Raw genomic sequence first — 22,883 nt, 5'->3', positions numbered from 1 at the left:
TCTGGTTGCCACAGACAGTCTGGGAGGCCTCCTTCAGATGCTGAGCTATCAGGGCTTGTAGGCTACTTGAATGGTTTACTGGGATGAGGAGTTGGAGTATTTAAAAGCAAAGGTGTCCTACAACACCCAGTCAGGACGAAGGGTCCAGTGCATCCTGCGGATGGTCCCGGAGCCCAAGTCTGACACCACCAGTCCCCTGGGGGCAAATCTCAGCACGCTGAGAGCGGAAGCCAGACTGTGCCGTCCACAGGGAGAGCCGCACTTTACCAGGGTCCGAATTCACTTTCAGGATCTATTCTGATGAAGGAGACGGGAGAAGCTAAGAAACCACAGAAGGATTTAAGTGTCAGGGTTAGACGAGTTTGGCCACTCAACTTACATCACCGGTGTAGCCTTTACTCCTGGAAGACAAGGCCAGAGAGGCATCAACCAGAGGGTGAACTTCACCTTCAAGGCTGGGGGATGCCCGGCCACAGTTAGACTCTTCAGCGGGATGACAGGAGTCTCTCAAACAAGGCTGAGAGTTTGGCTTTAAATACATCCACCGGCCGGGCGCGGTGGCTCACGCCTGTAATCCTAGCACTCTGGGAGGCCGAGGCGGGTGGATTGCTCAAGGTCAGGAGTTCGAGACCAGCCTGAGCGAGACCCCGTCTCTACTAAAAATAGAAAGACATTATATGGACAACTAAAAATCTATATAGAAAAAATTAGCCGGGCATAGTGGCGCATGCCTGTAGTCCCAGCTACTCGGGAGGCTGAGGCAGTAGGATCGCTTAAGCCGAGGAGTCTGAGGTTGCTGTGAGCTAAGCTGACGCCACGGCACTCACTCTAGCCTGGGCAACAAAGTGAGACTCTGTCTCAACAAAAAAAAAAAAAAAAAAAAAAAAAAAAAAAAATAAATACATCCACCAACAGCGCCAGAAGAGAACGGACGCCAGGTGGCTGCGCAGCGGCCTCTAGTGGTCACTGACAGTCAGGTTTTATATCAGGTGCTCGACTTGCTAAGGAAAAGGTCCTTTCAGATTTCCTCCAATACAAGTTGTCATGAGAATATAAAAAACAAAGGAATCGGGAAGAAAAAAAGTTTGTAATTATATTTTTAGTATTTTATTGAAGAAAACCCTGAGACACTAAATAGCTTTCCCAAAAAGAAGTTACACATTTTTCTTTTGAGGATGTATTTATTAAGTCCTAAAACCCTGAATAACTATTTTGAAAATTCAAGCTAAAAGAAAACTAAGAAAACTAGAAATTTCAACATCTTTTATAGAGGGTGGTGGGGTGTCATTTTTATTATAATTATTTTGCCTAAAAGAAAGGTGAGCTAATATTTTTGAAAGCTTCATCAACTGGTGAACTTCATCTTGGTCTCCACTTTATGTCTTTTACTCCATGAAAATGTCTTTTCAAAGCAGTGTTATCTGCCCATGGAGAATTTAAACAGGTGTCGTCATCATTTTCTTCCAGTCTCTGGAAATAAATACGTTTTATTCAGGAAGGCATTTCAGGAGACTGTTTCACACATAAAGAGACTGAAGAAAAAAAATCCATGGCCGACCTTCCTGCTCTGGGCCACCCCAAAAGCAGGACATGTCCAGGGCTTAATGCTGGGGACACCTGGCCGGGCACAACAGCCCTGGACAGATGGTAGAGGCAGAAAGCGGTCCCCCCCCCCCCCGCCCCGTTCTGCAGAACTCATCACCCCCCACCTGCCCCAGGTAAGCCATGCAGGGTACGCCCTGGGTGCCAGCTCTGTGGAAGACCCATCTGTCACCGGGTACCTTGAGTTCCTCTTGTCTCCTGTGATAATACAGCATCAGCTGCTTCTGCTCCTCGCTGCTAATAATAGGTTCTCGGGCTGGAGCTCCCTGTCCCCTCTGAAAAGGTTAGTGCGAGAGCAAACTGTGGATTGAGGCATTCTTGTAGTGACAATCTCAGAAGTGACAGTGAATGTTTTATAATTGCCTTTGCCAACTGCTAAAGATGAACAAGTCATCCACATCTGATCACCCAGAGGGAGTCACCAAGGGACGCCTTGGTGTTCAGCAGCCCTGAGCTCTGGAGGGAGATCAGATGCCATCTCTGTCATAGCCATTCCCAAGGCAGCCACTGAGGCTCCAGTGGGGGAAGAAGGTGCCCAGAGCCACAGGCTGTGGGTGTAGATAACGGTGGAGGGCCTGGTTTCCCCAAAGTTACAGCGTGATGACTTACAAGCACACATAAAACCAAGGCAGCCTTGCAGGTAGACAGCTCTGTGTGACACCCTTCAAAGGCCTCCAACCCTTCCTCCTCGTGTACAGAGCATCAGCAGTTTGAAAAAACCTGAATCGGTGCTCTGGGCTGTACTTTTCATTTCAAGAAACATATTTATTTACTCGTGGCTGTATTTTTAAAATTGATGTCAACATGGCATATTCTTTCCCTCACAAATGAAAACAAACTCCAGTTATTGCCAATGGACCCATGTTTCCTTCCAGTTTTTGCTGGTGTGTGGAAAGAGGATATATTTAGTTTAAGCTGAAGCCAATACGATTAAAATAGTAGTTTTCACAAGTAGTTTAAATCTTTCAGATTTACTGCAAATTTTTATCAGTAAAGCCCAAGTACGTACTTGCTGGATCTTGACGATAATTTTGGTCTTTTCATTTTTGCCCACGTAGTCTGCAAGCTTCTTCGTTCTTCTCAGCTCTTTGGCTGCCCACCACAGCTGTGCCTGTGACTCTTTAATCACGTTGAGTCCTGCCTGGGGCCAATCGTAAGGACCGGCTTTAAGGAGACACATCCCCAGCTGTGGTCCCACCCCAGGGGCAGAGCCTGGCAGGGGACAGGGGACAGGCTTCGGACCCCCTGCTCTCTCCCCATGCCTCCCATGGGAGGCCCTAAAGTCAAAGTCCTTGCTGATTTTAGGACCTTCCCTGCAAGTTTCACCTCGTGCCCTGACTCAGTTAACCTCTTACTCTGGGAAACAGGGAGTGTCCTCTCACCTGCACCCTCGGCCGTAACGTAAGGTCCCGGTTAGATGGATTTGGAGGTTACTGCCGGGGAAGAATACTGGGATCCTGCTGGGCTGCTTTTCTGTTTGTTTTTGTTTTTTTGAGACAGGGTCTTGCTCTGTCACCTGCGCTAGAGGGCAGTGGTGTCACAGCTCACTGCAGCTTCAAACTCCTGGGCTCCAGTGATCCTAATGCCTTGACCTCCCCAGTCCCTGGGACTACAGGTGCACGCCACCATGCCTAGATAATTTTTAAAGATTTTTTTGTACAGATGGGGGTCTTGCTATGTTGCTCAGGCTGGTTTTAAACTCTTGGCCTCAAGCAATCCTCCCACCTCAGCCTCCCAAAGTGCTGGGGTTACAGGCGTGAGCCACTGTGCCCAGCTCCTGCTTGATAGAGTCATAACAGGCCTGCTGTTTGCTTCTGCATAGTCCACCTATTTAAGATGCCTTAGAGAAAAACCATCCAATAGGATAAGCAGTGAGAAAAACAAAGAAAAATGGAATATAAAGCTAAGAAAATAACACAAAGCAAGGAGTAAGACTAGAACACAAATTTCCATGCAAAGGGACCAACACATTTGCATAGAAATAGGAACAAATAAAGTTTCTGGCTTTCCAGCAGCCAAAGAAAGTGGAAATGTTTTCAGTTACTCTCGAGGCCAGCCCCACACACGCGGCCTCTGCTGCCTCTCCGTGTGGGGGCCAAACCCCTCACACACTCAGGGTCCTCTCCTGAACTCAGAACTCTGCTCGGAAGCGCAGCACGGCAAGGACAGAAACCGTGCAGAAAGCAAAAAGCTACCTCCATCAGAGGGGAGGCAAATCCGGAGGGCTTTGGGGGACATGAACTCACCTTCCAGAGTGCCCAAGAACCACATACCTGAGTTCCTGACAAATCTTCTTTATTTTCAAATTCCATCCGGATGGGATCGTAGGGTGGCAACCCCATGGGATAAACAATCATCACTGCCCCTCTGAGCTGGTCCAAGGCGTCTTTCACCATCTCCATAGTGACACAGACGCTGGCTTCCACTTGTTTCTGAAAACGGGCAGCCACTGTTACCTACAATGCAGCTGACAATTCCACACTCACCAATCACGTTCCTGTACAAGACCCTTGCCGGACACTGCCATAGCAACAAAAAGGAACCAAACAGTTCTCCTCCAAAGTGACTGCCATCTATCTCAGGGGCCGAGCCAGCTACCCCGTGGTCTGTATTATAGAGCAGACTGTAACAGCCCCCTGGCGTGGGGCAGGCAGGAGAAGGCAGGGCTGGCAGGGCAGGTGGAGTTTGTTTTTGACGGGCCATGAAAGCCGGGCTGAGGAGTTCGCATTCCCTCTGTCTGCCGTGGGCAGCGATTGCCTTTCTGGGAAGCAGTGGTAAGGCCGGGGAAGTCGGCTTGCAGTGGGCGTGGGGCAGACCCGGCTGCAGGGAGGCCAGGCAGCAGGCTCTGGAGAGCACAGAGGAAGGCGGATATAATGGAGAATATATCTGGTCTTTTTTTTTTGAGACAGAGTCTCGCTTTGTTGCCCGGGCTAGAGTGAGTGCTGTGGCGTCAGCCTAACTCACAGCAACCTCAAACTCCTGGGCTTAAGCGATCCTCCTGCCTCAGCCTCCCGAGTAGCTGGGACTACAGGCATGTGCCACCATGCCTGGCAAATTTTTTGTATATATATATATTTTAGTTGGCCAGATAATTTCATTCTATATATCTGGTCGTTGTACTCGGTTCCTGGCACAGAGCTTCAAACACTTGTGGAATTTCCTGCGTGACAGGAGTGTCTTTTGTTATTTACAGTGAGTCCTTTTTCACCATACCTGAGTTTGTGCTAACATGTAACCCACGGCTGGCACAAGGAAGAGGCTGGCCACGCCAGGAAGATCGAGCACATGATCAGTGGGTCCAAGTGCCAGCCTCACCCCCACCACCTCCAAGGAGGGGAAGGGGCCAGAGACGGAGTTCAGTCACACGGCCGGTCATTTAATCAGTCCCACCTACTTAACAAAATCTCGATAAAAATTCTGGACATGAAGGCTCAGTGGAGCTTCCTGGATGGTGAACACATTGACATGTTGGTGACACGACTGGATTCCACGAGGCGAGGGCATGGAGCTCTGCACCCCAGTCCCCCACGTGTCTCTTCCATCTGGCTGTTCTTGAGGTAGCCTTTAGAGTAAAACTGTAATCAAAAGCATATGCTTCCTGTGACTTCTGAGAGTCCCTCTAGTGAATGACTGAACCTGAAGGGAGGTGTCGTGGGAAGCCCCAACTTGTGGCCAGGTCCAATGGGACCACTTGTGGCTGGTGTCCGAAGTAAGAAGAGTCCTGTTGATGACCTTGCCCTCTAACTTGTGGGATCTGAGGCCAGGCGTCGTGGCTCACGAGTATAATCCTAGCACTCTGGGAAGCCGAGGCAAGAGGATGGCTCGAGGTCAGGAGTTTGAGACCAGCCTGAGCAAGAGTGAGACCTCATCTCTACTAAAAATAGAAACAATTAGCTGGGCCTCGTGGCGAGTGCCTGTAGTCCCAGCTACTCGGGAGGCTGAAGCAGCAGGATCGCTTTAGCCCAGGAGTCTGAGGTTGCTGTGAGCTCGGCTGACGCCATGGCACTCTAGCCCAGGCAACAGAGTGAAACTCTGTCTCAAAAAAACAAAACAGGGGTGGGGTGGGTAGGGAAAAAAAAAAGAAAACAAAACAAAAACTTATGGGATCTGATGTTAACTCCAGGTAGTTAGTGTCAGCATTGAAGGACTTTGCCCTTAACCTGTGCGGTCTGTGCTAACTCTGGGTCGTTAGTGTCAGAACTGAGTTGAAGTGTAGGATGACACAGCTGGTGCTGGAATGCAAAAGGCTACAGAAGGGCTTTAGATAAAGTGGTAGCTGTGGAAGTGGGAGGAGGAGGAGGTAGATTTGAGAGGCATCAGAGGAGCAGACGGTACAGGACTGAACTTAAGGCACATGGGTGACGGAGTGGGAAGTGTTGGAGATGGCACTGAGGGTTCGGCCTATAGAACCAAGACACTGGTAGTTCTGGTACTAGAAAAAGAAAAGCGTGTAGGACGTGCTTATTCTTAGGTGCCGAATACCGAGGGAGAGGAGTGTGGAAACAAGAGCAGTGTGACCTTGAAGTGTTGGCTGGATGTTCAGGTAGAACCATCTCGGAACCGGCTGGAAATTCAGGTTGCAAATTAAGGAAGATGTCCCGGGTAGAGGACAGAAGTTTGAGAGTTATCTGCAAGGGGTGGAATCTGCACTTGGCAGGATAGAAACAAATGCCGAGGGAGAAAGAGGGCCAAGGATAAAGCACGCTGAGAAGTACACGGGCAAAGGGAAGGAGTGGTGTGACAAGCAAACACTTCCACAGCAGGAAGTGTGGGGGGCGAAGGGTGTAGAACAATGTCCAGGCCACTGTTTTCTTACCATGTTCTGAGATGGGCAGATGTGACCAGGTGTTAACAGTTATTATTAACACTTTTAAAAAAACTGTTGTGGTCAAATGCATTTTGCAAACACTGGATTGAACCAAGGCCTTTCCTGCAGGGCTTCACAGAGGCTGACTATATTAACAGGCGCAGAGGGGCAGCCTTTCCTGAGGCTCTTAAAAGCTTAGTGAAGAGCTTGAAGAGTTCACAAAATACTGCTTTGGCAGTAACAGTTTTGCCAAGCAAGCCAGGAAGAGCAGGAGAAAAAGCAACCGTCAACCCAGAAGACTTGCAGATGAAGGTGGTAGCAATTAATGCTCCCAACACATAAATAAAAGCAAGACACAAATACCAGTTCTTTAAAGATCCTTAAACTCTTTTCCTGCAGATGCACATTATCTGCATGGCGATGGTATAATCTATGCTTCTCCCTCTATGAAATACTTTCTGTATAAATACTTAAGACAATGACAACAAACTTATTTATATTAAACATACATTATAATGTCAATAAAGTATCTGTAGAGCTATTCTATGGCCACGATATTCAAATATCCCCATTAGCTTTCTTAAGTTCTTCAAAAAGGTAAAAGAAACGAAATCAACATGCATCAATTCATATTTGTGGTACAAATGAACCTGTATTTACACGGCCACAAAAATGTGTGTCTGCCCATGAGAACCGGGAGGATTCTGGACCACTGTCATAATTAGGAAAAGGAAAAGCTATCACCCACTCCAAACATGCTTCTTTGCTTTAACTCTGGAAGGTGAAAAGAAAAGAAAGGAAAACAAAAGAGAAAGAAGGGGGGTGGGGCGGAAAGGAAGAGAAAGGGGAAAAAAGGGAAAGAAAAGACTGAGAGATAAGCCATAATTGGAGTTTCTATCTCAAAAGACAAGCTTTAGAGCATCATTTTAAAAAGCTAACCTTAGATATGATTGCTTTGGCTTCTTCTATAGTCTTCTTTAACACTTGCTTCATTTTTTCATTTGGAGCTATAAGAATAGAGAGGGAGAGAGACAGCATCAAATATACAGCCTCTTTAAAACTATTCTTAAATATCTCATTTCCTTTTATCTTATTTATTCTTAATAAATAAGAATATTAATCAGACATTGAAAATATTAATACAATTTTGTGTTAGAATAGAAATGGTTAATTTATGAATATACTGGTTTAGAGATGAATAATGAACTGTTAACTGGTTCATGTGAGACAATATTTTTTTTCATTGATATAATTCCTTCTGAAAAGCAAAGACTTCTTCGGATTGAGAATGAGTTTAGGTATAAAAGACATGGGAGACAACCACTGTCCAGGTTACAATTCAAAGGAAATAATACTAAGAATTCCTATTATCCCCAATATTTTAAAAAATATGTGTTTGAGCTTGCAAAGGCCTTGCAGGGAAACTGTTTTTATTTCTTCTGCTCCTAATAGCGTTTTAGGGACAATCAATTATAGTTTTTTAAATGGAGCTTTTAATGCGGGTTAAAAGGGATATGCCATCAAAAAGGATTATCCTTTCTTCCAATTCCATGTGATCAACCATATACTGAACAGAAAAGAATTTCTTCAGTGTTCTGCCAGTGTTCCGCTGAAGTGCTCTGCCCCAGAGAGAGGCATGGCCTTGACCCAGTGGAGACCCAGTGCTGACATTCCCACCTCTGTGTCACAGAGTGTCTAAAGCAGCCCAACGTCTGCAAACAATAACAAAACACAACCTTGAATACATTTTCAATGAGTGTCCGCCAAAAATGATTAGGCTGAACCATATGAAATTGCTAATACTCAACCATTTTTGACTTACAAAAATGGTAATTTCATCTAGTTCATCTAATATACTTATAAGTGAGCTGCAACTTAGTAAGAGCAGGAAGACAGACACTTCCTTTATGCCCCTAATTTATCATGCATTAGAGTTTTACCACAAGGGCTACATATCACAGTATTTTATAATTTTGTATAGAAACATTGAGATCAATTTTTTAATTTAAAGAATTGCTTTCATACTTACTGGTACATTCAGGCATGTGCATGCACAAGTGAGAGAAATACTCACCTTGCCCATTCCTTCGTCCAATGTCATCCTTTTTAAATACTGAACCCCCACTGGGTATACATTTTTCACCCCATTCATCTTTCAACTTCAATTCTTCAATCTGGTCATCAGTCAGTCCTTGCATATTAGGAGGGAGAAATATGCCATGTTCTGCTAATTCTTCCATTTCTTAAAAATAAGGGAAAGTTAGACAAATAGGTATGATAATCACAACCATAACACCTTACACCCCACTGGAATGGAAGCCCCCAGGAGTCAGGGGTCCTGCCCATCTGGCTCCCTGTTTTGTTGACCAAACACTTATGTACCACTTGCTATGTGCCAGACCTGTGCCAGACTCTTGAAAAGAGTCACCGATTCATCCTCAGTCAATAGAAGCACAGAGAACTTAGGAGCTTGTCCCCTGTCCCAGGCAGTCTGGCTATAAATTCCATGCTCTAATCCTTTGTGCTATGTTGTGCTTCCTGGAGTTCAGGAGGCACAAGATTAACACTCACTGAAAGCCTGAACACATACTCATATTGGGTTTTACAGTTTTCCAAGTGTTCACTTAGATGATCTCATTTAATTTAACCTTGTAGGGTAGACAAGACAGTTACTAACACCTCCATTTTCCTTAATTTACAGCTGTATATTCTAAGGCTTGCTCAGTTGACACAGCTAATACTTTACATAAAAACTTCACAAATAATTTATATAAATCAGTGGGGAGGATTTAAGGCAGATCCCATCCCTTGAAAGTAGGAAACATGACGAGGGCTTTGATTTTCTAGTATCATATCCACTACTCAAATGCATGGCTTTATAGTTTTCCTAATCCATATATATTTACCCAAAAACCAATCCACATTTTAACCCTGCAACATTGCCTGCCTTCCTTTCTCCCTTCCTCTTTCCCCACCTCCCTTCCTTCCTGTGAAGGAGGCCCATGAATCTAGGCGTTCCCACAACACTGTGGGAAGATATCATGTGACCTGTAATATACAATACTATGGAACAAATGGTGTAACTGAATGGGATGTTTACTGTCTTTCCTCTCACCACTATCTAAGCAACTGGGGGGCAAGGGGCTGATCTTACCCATCCTAGTCTTCCCAAGGCTGAGCACTGGTGCTTGAGTCACAGTTAACACTGCCAATTGTAGAATACATCAAAGGATTCTAAGTTCACTAATATGACTCTTAACAGTTGGCACCACATTTCCAATTTATAATGTTATAGAAAAAGAAGTTGAGTTTCTTTTCTCCTCAAATGCTTTAAGTTTTAAACAACATTTCTTTTTTTTTAAATAGAGGTGGGGTCTAATTATTATGTTGCCCAGGCTGGGCTCCAACTCCTGGGCTCAAGTGATTCTTGAGCCTACCCAGTAGCTGGGACTACAGGCACACCCACTACACCCAGCTTAAAAAAACATTTAATATTGAGCTTGTTTTGCAAGCACAGTTAAACTATCTACATGCTCTAAGAGGCCATGACCCTTAAGTTCTCCACAGTGCAAAAATCACGTATTTATGTAACTTAATAAATCACATAAGGAATATATCATTTATTACATATATTTATATAATTTATATATTTAACATATGTGTGCGTACATATATAAACACTCAATAATTTCCTAGATGACACCTGGGGTACCATCAGGTCATGTTTGAGAGCTGTGCTAATTCGGAAGGTACTAGCTGCATTAATCAATTCAAATGAAATAAAAGTTAAAAATTCCATTGCTTGGTCGCACTAGCCACATTTCAAATGCTCAGTGGCCACAGGTGGCTAGTGGATACCTATAGGATAGCACGAATAGGGACTGGACAGCGGTGCCCTAGAGAGGATGCGAAGGACGGCGACCGCAGCGGAGAAACAGGCTCACGTCTCCAGCAGTGGGGAAAAGAACACCACGACTTTCTCGATGTTTTCTCACCTTTGAAGAGCAGTCCCAAAGCCGGTGGCTCACCACCGGAAACTGCTTCACCTCGAAAGTCTCAAAACAGGGGATTCGCCTTTTAAAAACCCACCCAGTTCTCATCCCACCCCTCACGCTTGTTGAAGTGCACCACATCTGCTCTTCAGCCCGGTCTTTCGGCTCCCTTCTGGGGCCTCTTCTCCCTCACTCACAGCACCCCAAATCCTGGCTCCGAGAGACATTTAGGCACACTTGGCCTCGCCCGCTGCCCACCTCCGAGCCGGGGGTGCCACAGGGGCCCTACTTTCTCTGGTTCTTTATTCATCTCCGCTTAACCCCGGTGTCCCATTTCAACCTGTGCCGCTGCAAGTCTTTCCCAACCTTCACAAACCTGACCCCTCGCCCTAGCCTGCGCATCTGCCTCCATCCCAGATCGCCCCATTTCTTCATGCCTCCCGCGCCCGCCCGACCCGCGCGCCGGGCCGCACCTGAGCAGAGGCGCTGCACTTTGAGCCGCCCGTTGTAGACGCGGGCCACCTGCACCGTGAGCTCCTCCAGCTCGGTGCTCCCCGGCGCCTGCAGCAGGAACTGGCTCTCGTCGCCTCGCTTCACGTGCAGCAGAACCATGGTGGCCCGGCTGAGGCGCTGGAGCTGCGAGAAGACCCCGGGATGCGCGGCCCGGGGGCCCGGCCGGCCGAGGTCAGCCGGAGGGGAGAACGGCGGCGACTCACTAACGGCCGCGTAGAGGCCGGAACCCGGGGCTCCGGCGCCTGCGGTGCGGGTGGGCAATCTGCACTCCCTTCCGGAAATGGCTGTTGCCAGGAGCAACGACTAAACACAGAGTCCAAGGGGCGGCCAGCGCAAGATCCCCGAGGGCGGAGGGGCGGGGGGAACCTGGCGCGTGAGGAGACCCAGCAGTCCCTTCCCGTACGTAGCTGCTGCCGGGGCAACAGCCACACAGTCTGAGAGGGCAGCTGATCCCCGTGCACTGGCGGAGCTGGCTCGCCGACCCCACTCCCGGAAGTGGCTGTTGGGGCAACTCTCAGACCGAGCAGCTGGAGCGGAGCGCGGGTCGCCCAATCGACTCGCCTAGGGCCCCAGATCCCACCCACGGATATGGTTGGACCGAGGTGGGGACTGCTAGGTCTGGAATGTGAGGTGATGGATACCACAGCAGGTTGCCCGCATCCATCTACCCACAGCCACTCCAAATCCTAGCGTCATTTCCGCCTCTAGCGGCCCCCACTTCCGGAAACTCGTCCTCGCTGCTTCCGGTCTGAATATGTTTGGTGGAGGCGAGCTGAGGGGGTTCGTTGCTCCCCGCTGTTCGTGCTGGTCTGGTTTTTAGGACCCAGGGACCAGGGCGAGTGCCCGGACTTCTTCGCAGAGGCTGATTGGGATTGGCATAACTAGGGTAGCTTAAGCGGCTGTCGCAAGAGCGACCCTCCCGAAAACATCCAGCCAGCCATTGTCTAACAAATTTTTTCTGAACGGCAATCGGGGCCAGGCGCTGTTTCTTCTCGGCGCCCCAGATCCAGAGCCGCTGCTCCTGTGGATCTTATATTTAACTGTGACAAAGATAAAAGAAAAATAGGTAGACAAAACAAGTTCAAATACAGGTACAAAGAAAACTAAACACGGTGATTGACTTTTTAGGTTGGATGGTCAGGGAATACCTAGAGGGGTGGTTAACATTTGCACTGAGTAACTGGGCGCTAGCTAAGCAAGATAGTGCAAGGCCTCTACCCATGGTTATCTTTTTATTCTTGGTAGGGGGCAAGAATACCAAAACTTCCTGTTCCCAAAACTGGAACGTTGATCCTCTCCATTGAAACTATATCCCGGGGAGTGTGTAACTAGACCTGGAAATGCCCAAAGCCAATCTAGGGCTTCATATTCAGAATGACAGTGGATAGACAGAAAGGTGATGGAGTCCAGGGAGAGGGGAAGATCTGTTATCTCTAGTACTGTTGAGGCAGGGATCGCCCAGATCCTGGAACAGGCAGTGTTGGTCTGACTGGCAAATACCTCCCCAGGAAGAAGCGGGCTACTATGTTCTTTTAGCGCCTGTCTGCTGGCCATACGGTAATCCCGTTTCTCCTGAATCCAATTACTCATCAAGCCAACTTCTTAAAAGAAGGTAAAGAGAACCCCTTGTCCACAAACTTATGTATTACAGGGTCTGTGGACATAATTTTTAATAATATCAATGAGAACTGCAGAAAATCTTTGCATAAAATCCCATGTACTATCAAGTTTTGTTAAATATGTAGCTTATTAATCATCTGGTGGAAAATCACAGATCAAGCTCTTGCAGTATCTTTAAATTTGTCACCACTGGCTTGGGCATCGTGGCTTTTGCCTGTAATCCTAGCACTTTGGGAGGCCAGTGCAGGAAGATCACTTGAGACCAGGAGTTTAGGACAGCCTGAGCAAGAGACCCCATCTCTACAAAAAATAGAAAAAATTAGCCGGGTGTGGTGGTGAGCACCTGTAGTTCCAACTACTCGGGAAGCTGAGGCAGGAGTATCACTTGAGCCCAGGAATTCAAGGTTGCAGTGAGCTTGTGACAAGGCCACTGCACTCCAGCCTGGGCAACAGAGCAAGACTTTGTCTAAAAAACAACAACAAAAGCCTTAAAACTCAACAGTAAAAAAATAAACAATCCATTTAGAAAATGGGCAAGAGGACACAGACATTCACTGAATAAGATTGCACATAAGCACTGGAAAAGATGTTCAACATCATTAGCTTTTAGGGAAATGAAGTTAATGAAACATTCACTACTGGATTGCTGAAATAAAACATAGTGATCACAGGAAATGCAGGCAAGATGTGGAGAAACTGGATCACTCATATATTGCTGATGGAATGTAAAATGCTAAGCACTCTGGGGAACGGTCTGGCAGTTTTTTAAAATGAAAGCATGCCATTACCATGTGACCAAGCAATTGGGCCTTTATCCCAGAGAAATGAAAACTTATGTTCACAGCAGCTTTATTTGTAATAGCCCCAAACTGGAAAGACCACCAGTGTCCTTCAGTGGGCAAATGGTTAGATAAACTGTGGTATATCCATACCACAGAATACTACTCAGAAATAAAAAGGAACAAACTATTTATATGTACAACCGAAATAATCTCCAGAGAATTATGCTGAGTGAAAAAAACCAGTCCCAAAGAGCTATGTATGACTCCATTTACGTAACAGTCTTGAAATGACAAAATTGAACAAGGGAAAGGGGGATCCAGGGGATGGGATGGAAGGGGAGTGGGAAAAGGGCAGCATGAGGAATACATTGGTGATGGAAATGTTCTGTACCAATGTTAATGTCCTGGTTGTGCTATAGGGCTGTAGTTTTGCAAGATGTTGCCACCGGGGAAACTGGGTAAAGGGTATATGGGATCTCTCTGAATTATTTCCTACAACTGCACATAAATCTACATTATCTTAAAACATTTTTTAAAAGACTATTATTCTGTAATTTCTTAATCAAAGGTTAATGAACATAATGCAACTATTTAAGAGTCAAAGTTGTTTTGAACATCAATCATATAGATCTGAAAAAAGGCAATACTCAGAAATCACTAGCTTTGGCTTCTTAATTTGGGTCTTTTTAGCCAGTCCCTTTTTTGGTCTGGCTATTTGTGTCCTAACTCCCCTCTGACTCTCAGTTGTTTCTTCTGATGTGAGTCAGAAATCCAGCATTCATGCTTCATGTGTTATTTTTAAGCCAGCATGATTTTGAATGAGGGCCTCTCTTACCGAGTAAGTGTGTGGGCTTTTTAATGATGATTAGTAAACTCAGAAAATCTTTCTTATAACTTTTAAACACTGTATGGAAAAATGAAATCTACAAAAATAAGGTCTTGAATTAAAATGCCTGATTTGGCAACAGAGTTAACCTATTTTCCCCAAATGTCACTGAACTTGTATATGTAAAGTACAATGAAAATGGCTAAGAAAAATTCTTCTCTTTTGAGCGAAGAAGTCAGCATGGTAAAGACAGGTATATTTATTTCACACAACAGCACATTTCACAGGATATGTACATGTCTGTATATCACTGACTTTAATACTGTACTTCTATAAAGTATATAGTTATAAATATTGTATGCCACATAAGCAATAAAATTCTTACATATAAACAGCAATCTACTATAGAGAACAAAGAATTCACAAAGAGATCCTTAGTGTCTAACTTCTGCTCTGCTTTTAACAGAACTGCTAAATATTTAATAATACACAGAATAATGGCTAGTTATTTGCAGCATACCTTTAACTTTCATAACTCTGTGCATTTTCAGCAACTTGCCAAGTATAATTTTCCTGATAAAGGCTGAGCTGCTGATGATATGTATACTTTAGACAGTAGTTTATATTCAATAGGTAACATTGCTCACAAAACTGTAATTTGCACTAGTGATGTTTACCTAACAACGAATTATTTTGCTAATGGAGAGCAAATACTGTATACACTAGTCACATAGATGTTAAAGCCACAATTTCAACAAGTTAATTCACATTTTGAAGCATACTGCTTATAGTAATACTGCTGTTTAAAAGATACTACTGCTGAAATGATTAGAACCTCCAAAAAGCACAATATAAAACTCACAAGAGTTATTTCTAACAGCAAATCCTGGCTGTTAACAGAGAGGATTACTTCTATAAATATAGTATTTTGATAACATTTGAGCTTTTAGAAAAGTGTTTTCCTAATAGATTTGCTTTATGTTAGTGCAATGCGGTTTGCTGTGCTTTTACATTTTACATACTTTTAGCCATGAACTCTATTTTTTGATATTCCCTCAGTGCACATCTTTAAAGGTTAAATGTGGACATAGGAATCTAGGTGGACATATACAACTCTTTATATAAAAGGAACATTAATATAAGTCTTAATGGGTAAAGATGTTTTTAACTTAAACTGACAAAACAACTATTGCTCAAGTTGTTTTCTGATTGGTTTACTTAATGATATCAAAATACTACATTCTGTAAAAATTCTGTGTACTTCTTCATAAAATTAATAAAAGCAGGATCAGCTGCATATTGGCAGTGCAGGAGACAAAATCCACAGCTAATTTGAGGTATAGCCTCTAAAAACTTAAAGCAGCATCATAGATGTGTTTATGTAGCCTCCTAAGGGGGGAGAGAACACACACTGGGTATATCCTCAATTCAAAGCACTCTGGAGATGGCTGCTTTCCCTGCTAAAAGCAAGGCTGCAGAGCAAAAGCAGCAAAAAGAAAAGTGTGGGAGCGAAATGGCCACCATATACCTTAACGTACGCAGAGAAAAGAGTACAATTAGCTCTAATATTTCTCACTGAACTTGGTGGTCTGTGCCTTCCTTGCATATAAGGCTTTAGTGCGTTTTTGAGAGGGCTAGAATATCCATCCATATGATAATGACCACAAAATACGCTGCTTCCAGCTGCAAGAACCTCCTCCCAGAGAAAAGCATATGGAGGTGCTAGAGTGGAAAGTAACAAGATTGTGTGTATCTGAAGGGTGTGCAATGGTAGAAAATGCCAGTTATGTAATGAAAGTATTCTTGTTTTGGAAATAAAATTAATGAAATGTTCAAATTACATTTGCAGCCATCTTTTGGTAAGAAGATATTGAAAAGAGGCCTTTGTTAGAACTTTTAGGTAAAATTTGGTCTGACTGATATCCTAGAATTTAAATTATGAGTTGATAAACCTGTAAATGTGTATATATGTATATGCATACATACACACATACTTTTGAATAAAGCAATGACTTTCAAAACCATTTCACTGTAACTTTGGCAGCTCTTTGGTAAATACTTATAAATACCAATTGTTAACAAGTACAAAAGGGCTGTTGGTAATGTCAGCTAAAAGTTGCATGGGCTTTTTGAGATGCTTCAGAGAAGACTGACAAAAAATTTCTGAATAAGGACTATTTGCTAAAGTAGTTTTAAACACTTTTTATGGCTACTACTGTCTCCTATTCATCCGAAGAGAAACACACCAAAACTCCAGTTAATAACAAGGACTTTTCCTTATTTCTGATATACACATATTCCAACTCTGTATACATCAAATAGTGGTATTTCATGAAGATATCAGTGCACTTAACAATCACTTATTATTGCACATAATGAATAACTAATGCCCAATTCTTTTGGCTCTACCCTGCCAAAACTAAAGAAAAAACAAAAAACCCAGCTGTTTTCTATCATATAACATTATCTTTCTGTAAAGTCTAGCGTGGGTGATGCCTTAGATGCCAAGGTTGTAAACGGATCTACTGGAGGGCTGGTGCCAGGTGGGAGCACAGGGACAGGAGGTGGAGGTGGTCTTCTTGATGGCAACACACAGAAAGAAACATTTGTATCTTTATTCCAGTCATCATTCAACGTCATGTTGGAGCCAGAAAATGAACGTGGTTGATTACCCAGTAAGTCTGGACAAGCTGACTTTGATTTCCCTTTCACACCAAAGTCCTCTTCTTCTTCAAAGGTTACCCATCCTTTTGGGTTGCTAATTTTTACTGTAGACTGGCCCTGCAGATCAAAACTGTCCTTAAAGTCATCAAGTGACGATGAAGGCTTGCTTTTATTATGACCAAAAGGCTTCAGAGAAGGGAAAGGACTGTTAGTAACAGGCTCTTCTTTGGAGAACCACGAAGTTGACTCTAATTCTTGAGATTCAGTTCTAAATGGGTTTCCAGGAGTAGCAGTCCTGTCACTGAAAGGATCTGTGCTGGTCAAGCTAGTAATAAATGGGTTTGAAGAACTTCGCATATTTTCCTGGGATTTACTCCGAGCTGGAACTGGAGGCATTGTTGGCATGCAACTTACAGAACTCAAAGTATTAACGTTACTTTGTGTTGCAGAAGGCAACTGAATCAACCTCTTTGGGTTTGGGGTTAGAACAGGTGACATTTGAACAGATAGCTGAGCCTTTGATACAGCAAGCAGATTAAGTGATAGATCTTCAAATGGATCACCCTTTAATGTTGATTCTCCTTTGACACCGGAGACTCCATTTGTTTTTACCTGGAAAACAAAAAAGAGAATACTGAATAATCAGTTTGTATTTACTCTTAATACCCCCTATCCTTCCTGTCTCAATTATTCTTCCTTTTGGGGGAGCAAGTATACAAATTTAGAAACTAAAAAGCAGTTTTTGTGTAGTTTATTACTCTGGCAGTTTAAGTAAAATGAAACAACTAAAATCTTTTTCTTTAAAAACTCCTTACTAAATAAATCCTTTTCTTAAATCTATTTTTTAGATCCCTAAGAAATTAGAGTTTATTTCATTCAAGCAAATTTTGAAAGGGTAAGAAGGAGAACTCTACAGAATTAACAAATTTGTTCATGTTCAGTTCTATCAAATTTTAACATAAACGTAAGAAACCATTTAGAACTTATGCTAAATCTACATAAACTTCCAACACCCATCTATGATGATGATGTGGTTTCATTGTTCTTTTAAATATATTTTCACTTAAAGTTACTGTGGAAATGCAACTTTATAGATAAAAAATTAATTTTATTAGTATATTTGTATTCATAAACTAAAGAATCTTTCCCTTTTCTGCTTGGAAAAATGAATTTTTAGAGTTCTTTGCCCTCCCCCACCCCTTTTGGAGACAGAGTCTCCCTCTGTTGCCCTGGGTAGAGTGCAGTGGCCTCATCATAGCTTGCTGCAACCTCCAACTCCTGGGCTCAAGTGATTCTCCTGCTTCAGCCTCCCTAGTAGCTGGGACTATAGGCCTCTGCCACCACACTCAGTTAAGTTTTTCTACTTTTAGTAGAGACGGGGTCTCGCTCTTGCTCAGCCTGGTCTCAAACTCCTGAGCTCAGGCAATCCTCCCACCTCGGCCTCCCAGAATGCTATTAATAGGCGTGAGCCACAGTGCCCAGTCTAGTTCTTTGCCTTTTAAGTTCTCTTTTGTAGAATAAACAAATCTGAGTAACATGACAAAACTTTTCTTAACTGACCTTCCTCATCTTGTAAAAAATGTTCCAAAATATAGATGCTATGAATAACCAAACATAACAATTGCTTAAAATGGGGGGGGCGGTGAGTGGGGGTGTGTGTGTGTGTCACATTATCTCTTATGTTAATTCTAAAACCACAAAGAACTTGTGCCAAGAATGGTGCCCAGTCCTTTCTAGGTGACAGAGTTGGCCAAGAACTGTTATCAGTAGGAGTGCTCAGAATTACTTCATGGCCATCAAAAGTTTCGCCTGTTGTTCTAAATCCCTTGGGTCGCTAATTCACAAAAAAGCTGGGTGGAGTGAACCACTGTTATGGGATTTGATCCTGGCCTCATCAGCAAATTAGCTCATCAGGCATTTCATTATTAATTTTCAAAAAAAATCTTTATAACTCTTAAAACTAGGGTAAATGACTTGGACATGTATGCCAGCTTTAAAGATAAAAATATAAATTGTCAGGGTTGGCTAAGACAGGGAAGAAAAAATTTCAGTTCAAAACTTGCAATGTAACAAAATGGAGCACTACTCAAAATGAATTTAAATAATCATTAAAGCAAAATAACTATACTTTCATGAAATATATTGGGAAAAAAGACCAGTAATCCCAATAAAATGTAATTGCATATTATGAAACATGAACTTAGTGCTTAAGAACAGAGAAAGCTGTAAAAAAAAGAAAGACAAAAAAATAAAGAATAGGGAAAGCTGTTCACTTGTAAAAGGAAATGGTCATTACTGAATAACTTTCCAGTATCTGTTTTATTCCATTATCCTACAACATACTTTATAATTGATTGAACAAGTATTTTTCTTCACAATATGAAAAATGTTATATAAAATTAAAGGGTAAACATGTCACAGATTCTAAACTGTATTCTCAATGTATTAAGACAGACCTATATATGAAAATACACTTGAGAGGAAAATTTATATAGATAATATAAAATTACAATTAACAGCCAGGCACCATGGCTCACACCTGCAATCCCAGCACTTTGGGAGGCCAAGGTGGGAGAATCACCTGAGGCCAGGAGGTCAAGGCCAGCCTGGGCAACAGAGTGAGACCCCTGTCTCTACAAAAAATAATTTAAAAAATTTAGCCAGGCACAGAGGTACATGCCTATAGTCCCAGTTATTTGGGAGGCTGGGGCAGGAGTTTCACTTGATCCCAGGAGTTCCAGGCTAAACTCAGCCATAATCATGCCACTGCATTCCTGACTGGGTGACCCGAGCGAGACCCTGTCTCTTAAAAAAAAAAAAATTATAATTAATTCTATATTATCAATATTTGGATTATTTATGAATATAAAATGGAAATATTTGGTTGAGTCTGGGACCAAATTCTCCTATGGCAGATAAAACAATCCACAACGAACACATTATATAGGAAAGGAGAATTTTATGTTCTGCACAGCTTAGAATGGTAGGCACCTGTCAAGTAAATGCTAAACATTTAAATATCTTTATTTTCATGTGTAAGAAAAATTTTTATTTCAAAAGAAGTTAATGTGATAGAAGCAGCATCATTTTTCCCAATCAGACTTGAAATTACAATGAGAGCCACATCACCATTTATTACATTAGAATTGATTTCTAATCTAAGTAGGATTTGTGATGACAACATTAAAATTGGTGGTATTTTCACAGAGAAAGGTGTTGGAAGGACCTTTAAATAATCTTGTTATAATATTAACTTTCATCTTTCTAAACCATCAATTCTTCCTTACCAAAAAGAATCCTGCTACTGAAACTACTTAAAAAAATATTTCCCAAAAGAAAACTAAAAAAATTGAATTTTGTGTTTATGTAATTATGCCATTATTAAAACCAAGAACCAATTTGGTTTTTCCAAATAGTCTTTCATATTACCTAAAGCTTACCTTTTTAAGTTATACTTTTTAGTTTTGTTAATTTTCATAAAAAATGAAGCAAAATATGGTAAAGCATTAGCAAGAACAACTAAAATGGTTCCTAAAATCCAAAATACTAATAAGAAAAAGAAAAAGCAGGTTTTATGGTATGATAATAGACTTTATTAATGTGGATATGTGGTTTTAAAAATGGGTGAGACTTTAGATGTATGAAGCAAAAGCTTCATACATCTAATATGCTAAGACAGATGAAAAGCACATGTAAGATTGATAAATAATCAGATACCTGTTACCCTGATGGTTGCTCCTGCTTTGAGAAAGGAAACACAGACATCAAAGGAAAGAGTTAGGAGGACAATCCGAGATCAACCAGTAACCCTAACAATTCAGTCAACAAAATACTTTTAGTTCTACGTTACATACAGAATCCAAGAGCAGCAATACTTCCAGGTTGTAGCTTAAGTTCAAAAGACAATTCCAATTCCTTTTATAGTTCTGTTGAATTAAGGTCCAAACTTAAATTTTGTCTTTGATTACTAACGAGCTCAAAGTTTTGTTATTCCAAAAATAACATTCCAAATAGGTTTTTGGAGCTCTGAAATATTTTAAGCAGCCTGTTACGGACTGAATGTTTGTGTCCTCCTCAAAAATTCATACGTTGAAGCTTAGCTAAGCCCCAGTGATATGGTATTTGGAAGTGGGGCCATTAGGAGGCAATTAGGGTCAGACAAGATTATGAGGGTAGCACCACCATGATGGGATTAGTGCCTTTAGGAGAAGAGACACCAGGGAATGTGCACGGGGGTGCATATGTGCACTCCCTCTAGGTACACGCACTGAGGAATGACCATATGAGCACACAGTGAGAAGGTGGCTGTCAGCAAGCCAGGAAGAGAGCCCTCACCAGAACTCAACCATGCTGGCATCCTGGTCTCAGACTTCCAGCCTCCAGAACTGTGAGAAAATAAATTTCTGCTGTTTAAGCCACTCAGTCTATGGTATTTTGTATGGCATCCCAAGCAGTCTAAGACATAGTCTTAGAATAGCCTATGGATGTAATTATTAGAGAAAATGTATAAAATGGTACTACTTTGCAAAAGTACAACCAAATTAGTGTTTATTTTAACAAAACGGTCAGGATCCAGGCTTGTTCTATATTACTCAAATTTTTTGAAGGATGATACTATTATTAATTCATCTCATAATTTATTAGTTGGAAGATACAACAAGGTAAGAAACTGGATCTTAATTCTTTAAAAATGAAATCATAATCTTTCTATAATTTGCAGTATTTTTAAAATCTAGCATTCTCAAGAAACAGTTTTGAGGAGAATCTTCCCCAGTCCTAAAGCTTACTTTATTTGTAAATAGCAAAACTAATTTTGACAAGTTAGAGAAACACTATCCTTAAATATATGAAGCACTTCAGAGTTTCCTTGAATTGACGTGAACACTGTCTTGATGCTCTCAAAGTCATGTGCATCAACTCTGGCACTGGATAAGAGAGTAGAGAGTAGATGTCCAGGGCTGTCGTACCCTCCAGTAAATGGATCTAGAATGCTGAGATTATCTACCTGGTCTCTTCCCTAACCGTCAACTTCCATGTCAATACGATGGCGGTGAGTTCTCTTACTTTACTTCCTGCTGGATTTCCCTACTTCTGGTTCTTAGCTGATAACCAGATGACTAAGATGCTGGAAGTCAGACAGATAAGTCAGGCATTTTTCTACTTTGTAAAGGATATATGATATGTTATACAATCATTCAAATTAAAATAATCTTTTCTATATAGAATTATAAAGAACATTTAAATAATAAAAAGTAAAACTGAGTCAGGTATGTTTTTATGTTTTAAATGCCTTGTAGATTTGGGACAGGATTAATAAAGACTTGTAAAAATGACTAATTGTTCAATTCTAAAACTATTTCATGTCATTACCAAAATATCAAATTTGTCATATTTAAAAATCTCACCCTTGTCAGGTTTGAAAATCTTGTATATTTTTCAACTTACAGCTACTTCAGAGAATTTAAAATTTATTATTTTCTGAATAGGTATTATTCTTATGGTTCAAAGGTCAAAAGGTAAAAAAGATAAAAAGCTTCCTCCTCACCTCCCTCCCAGCCCCCCAGGATTGTGCATTCCCTGGAGGAAACTGTAACCACTTCGTGATCTTTCACAAAGACAGTCTACACATAAACAAGACCCCCTCCCTCCGAAAAGGAAAAGTGTGTCTGTGCATATAATGTTCAGTGGAGTTTGAAATCAATGACTGAGGCAAAAAGAAATTTTAGAATTTAAAACAAACACCTTTGTCTTTTTGATGAACTATGACAAGATTTAAGAACACAATCTACCAGCCCACACACAGAGCACATGCTGTCGGCCAGCAAATCACTATACTTATTTCAATGAAAAACAGAAATCAAAACAACTGAAAATCATCTCAAACAATGCTGTTTGGCAATCACTGGCATATTCATGCTGCAATACTGTTTGTCATAAGATGACTTTATAATAACTTCAACCTTAGTTAATAACTAGTGGCTAGTTTGAAAGTTTTCTCTCCCTCCAAATACATTTTAAAAAATAAAATATACTGGAGAAGAAAAATCCACGACTCACTAAAAGCAGACTGGCAGAGA

General features: G+C 42.1%; 2 protein-coding genes across 9 annotated transcripts in view; both read right to left on the bottom strand.

Moving 5' to 3' along the window:
• Positions 1 to 1,277: 1,277 nt before the first annotated feature.
• CFAP298 (cilia and flagella associated protein 298) lies at positions 1,278 to 11,538 on the bottom strand. 3 transcript variants are annotated; one of them, XM_069472343.1, is made up of 7 exons: positions 10,875 to 11,538; positions 8,484 to 8,651; positions 7,349 to 7,416; positions 3,876 to 4,034; positions 2,612 to 2,743; positions 1,782 to 1,877; positions 1,278 to 1,470 (listed from the first exon to the last, which is right to left on the bottom strand). In XM_069472343.1, exons 1-7 carry the CDS (start codon positions 11,011 to 11,013, stop codon positions 1,360 to 1,362), a joined length of 873 nt encoding a protein of 290 aa, XP_069328444.1. In that variant the 5' UTR covers positions 11,014 to 11,538; the 3' UTR covers positions 1,278 to 1,359. The 3 variants fall into 3 exon arrangements, with proteins under 3 accessions (XP_069328444.1, XP_069328445.1, XP_069328446.1); XM_069472344.1 differs by lacking the exon at positions 1,782 to 1,877; XM_069472345.1 differs by lacking the exons at positions 7,349 to 7,416; positions 10,875 to 11,538 and having other exon boundaries at positions 8,484 to 8,622.
• A 2,847-nt stretch (positions 11,539 to 14,385) lies between these two features.
• Positions 14,386 to 22,883, bottom strand: part of SYNJ1 (synaptojanin 1) — an 82,213-nt gene continuing 73,715 nt past the window's right edge. For 2 of the 6 annotated variants that reach the window (XM_069472340.1, XM_069472341.1), the window contains 2 exons: positions 20,524 to 20,547; positions 14,386 to 17,418 (listed from right to left, as the gene is read on the bottom strand). In XM_069472340.1, the coding sequence (XP_069328441.1) occupies positions 20,527 to 20,547 (21 nt within the window). In that variant the 3' untranslated portion in view covers positions 14,386 to 17,418; positions 20,524 to 20,526. Of the gene's footprint in view, positions 17,419 to 20,523; positions 20,548 to 22,883 lie in introns of those variants that run through there. The other 4 variants (XM_069472336.1, XM_069472339.1, XM_069472338.1 and 1 more) reach the window with 3 other exon arrangements.

The sequence above is a fragment of the Eulemur rufifrons genome, chromosome 7 (genome assembly GCF_041146395.1).
Source record: "Eulemur rufifrons isolate Redbay chromosome 7, OSU_ERuf_1, whole genome shotgun sequence".
NCBI lineage: Eukaryota > Metazoa > Chordata > Mammalia > Primates > Lemuridae > Eulemur > Eulemur rufifrons.
Note: the sequence above shows the minus strand (reverse complement) of the source record. Positions and strands in the feature narration are given on the sequence as shown.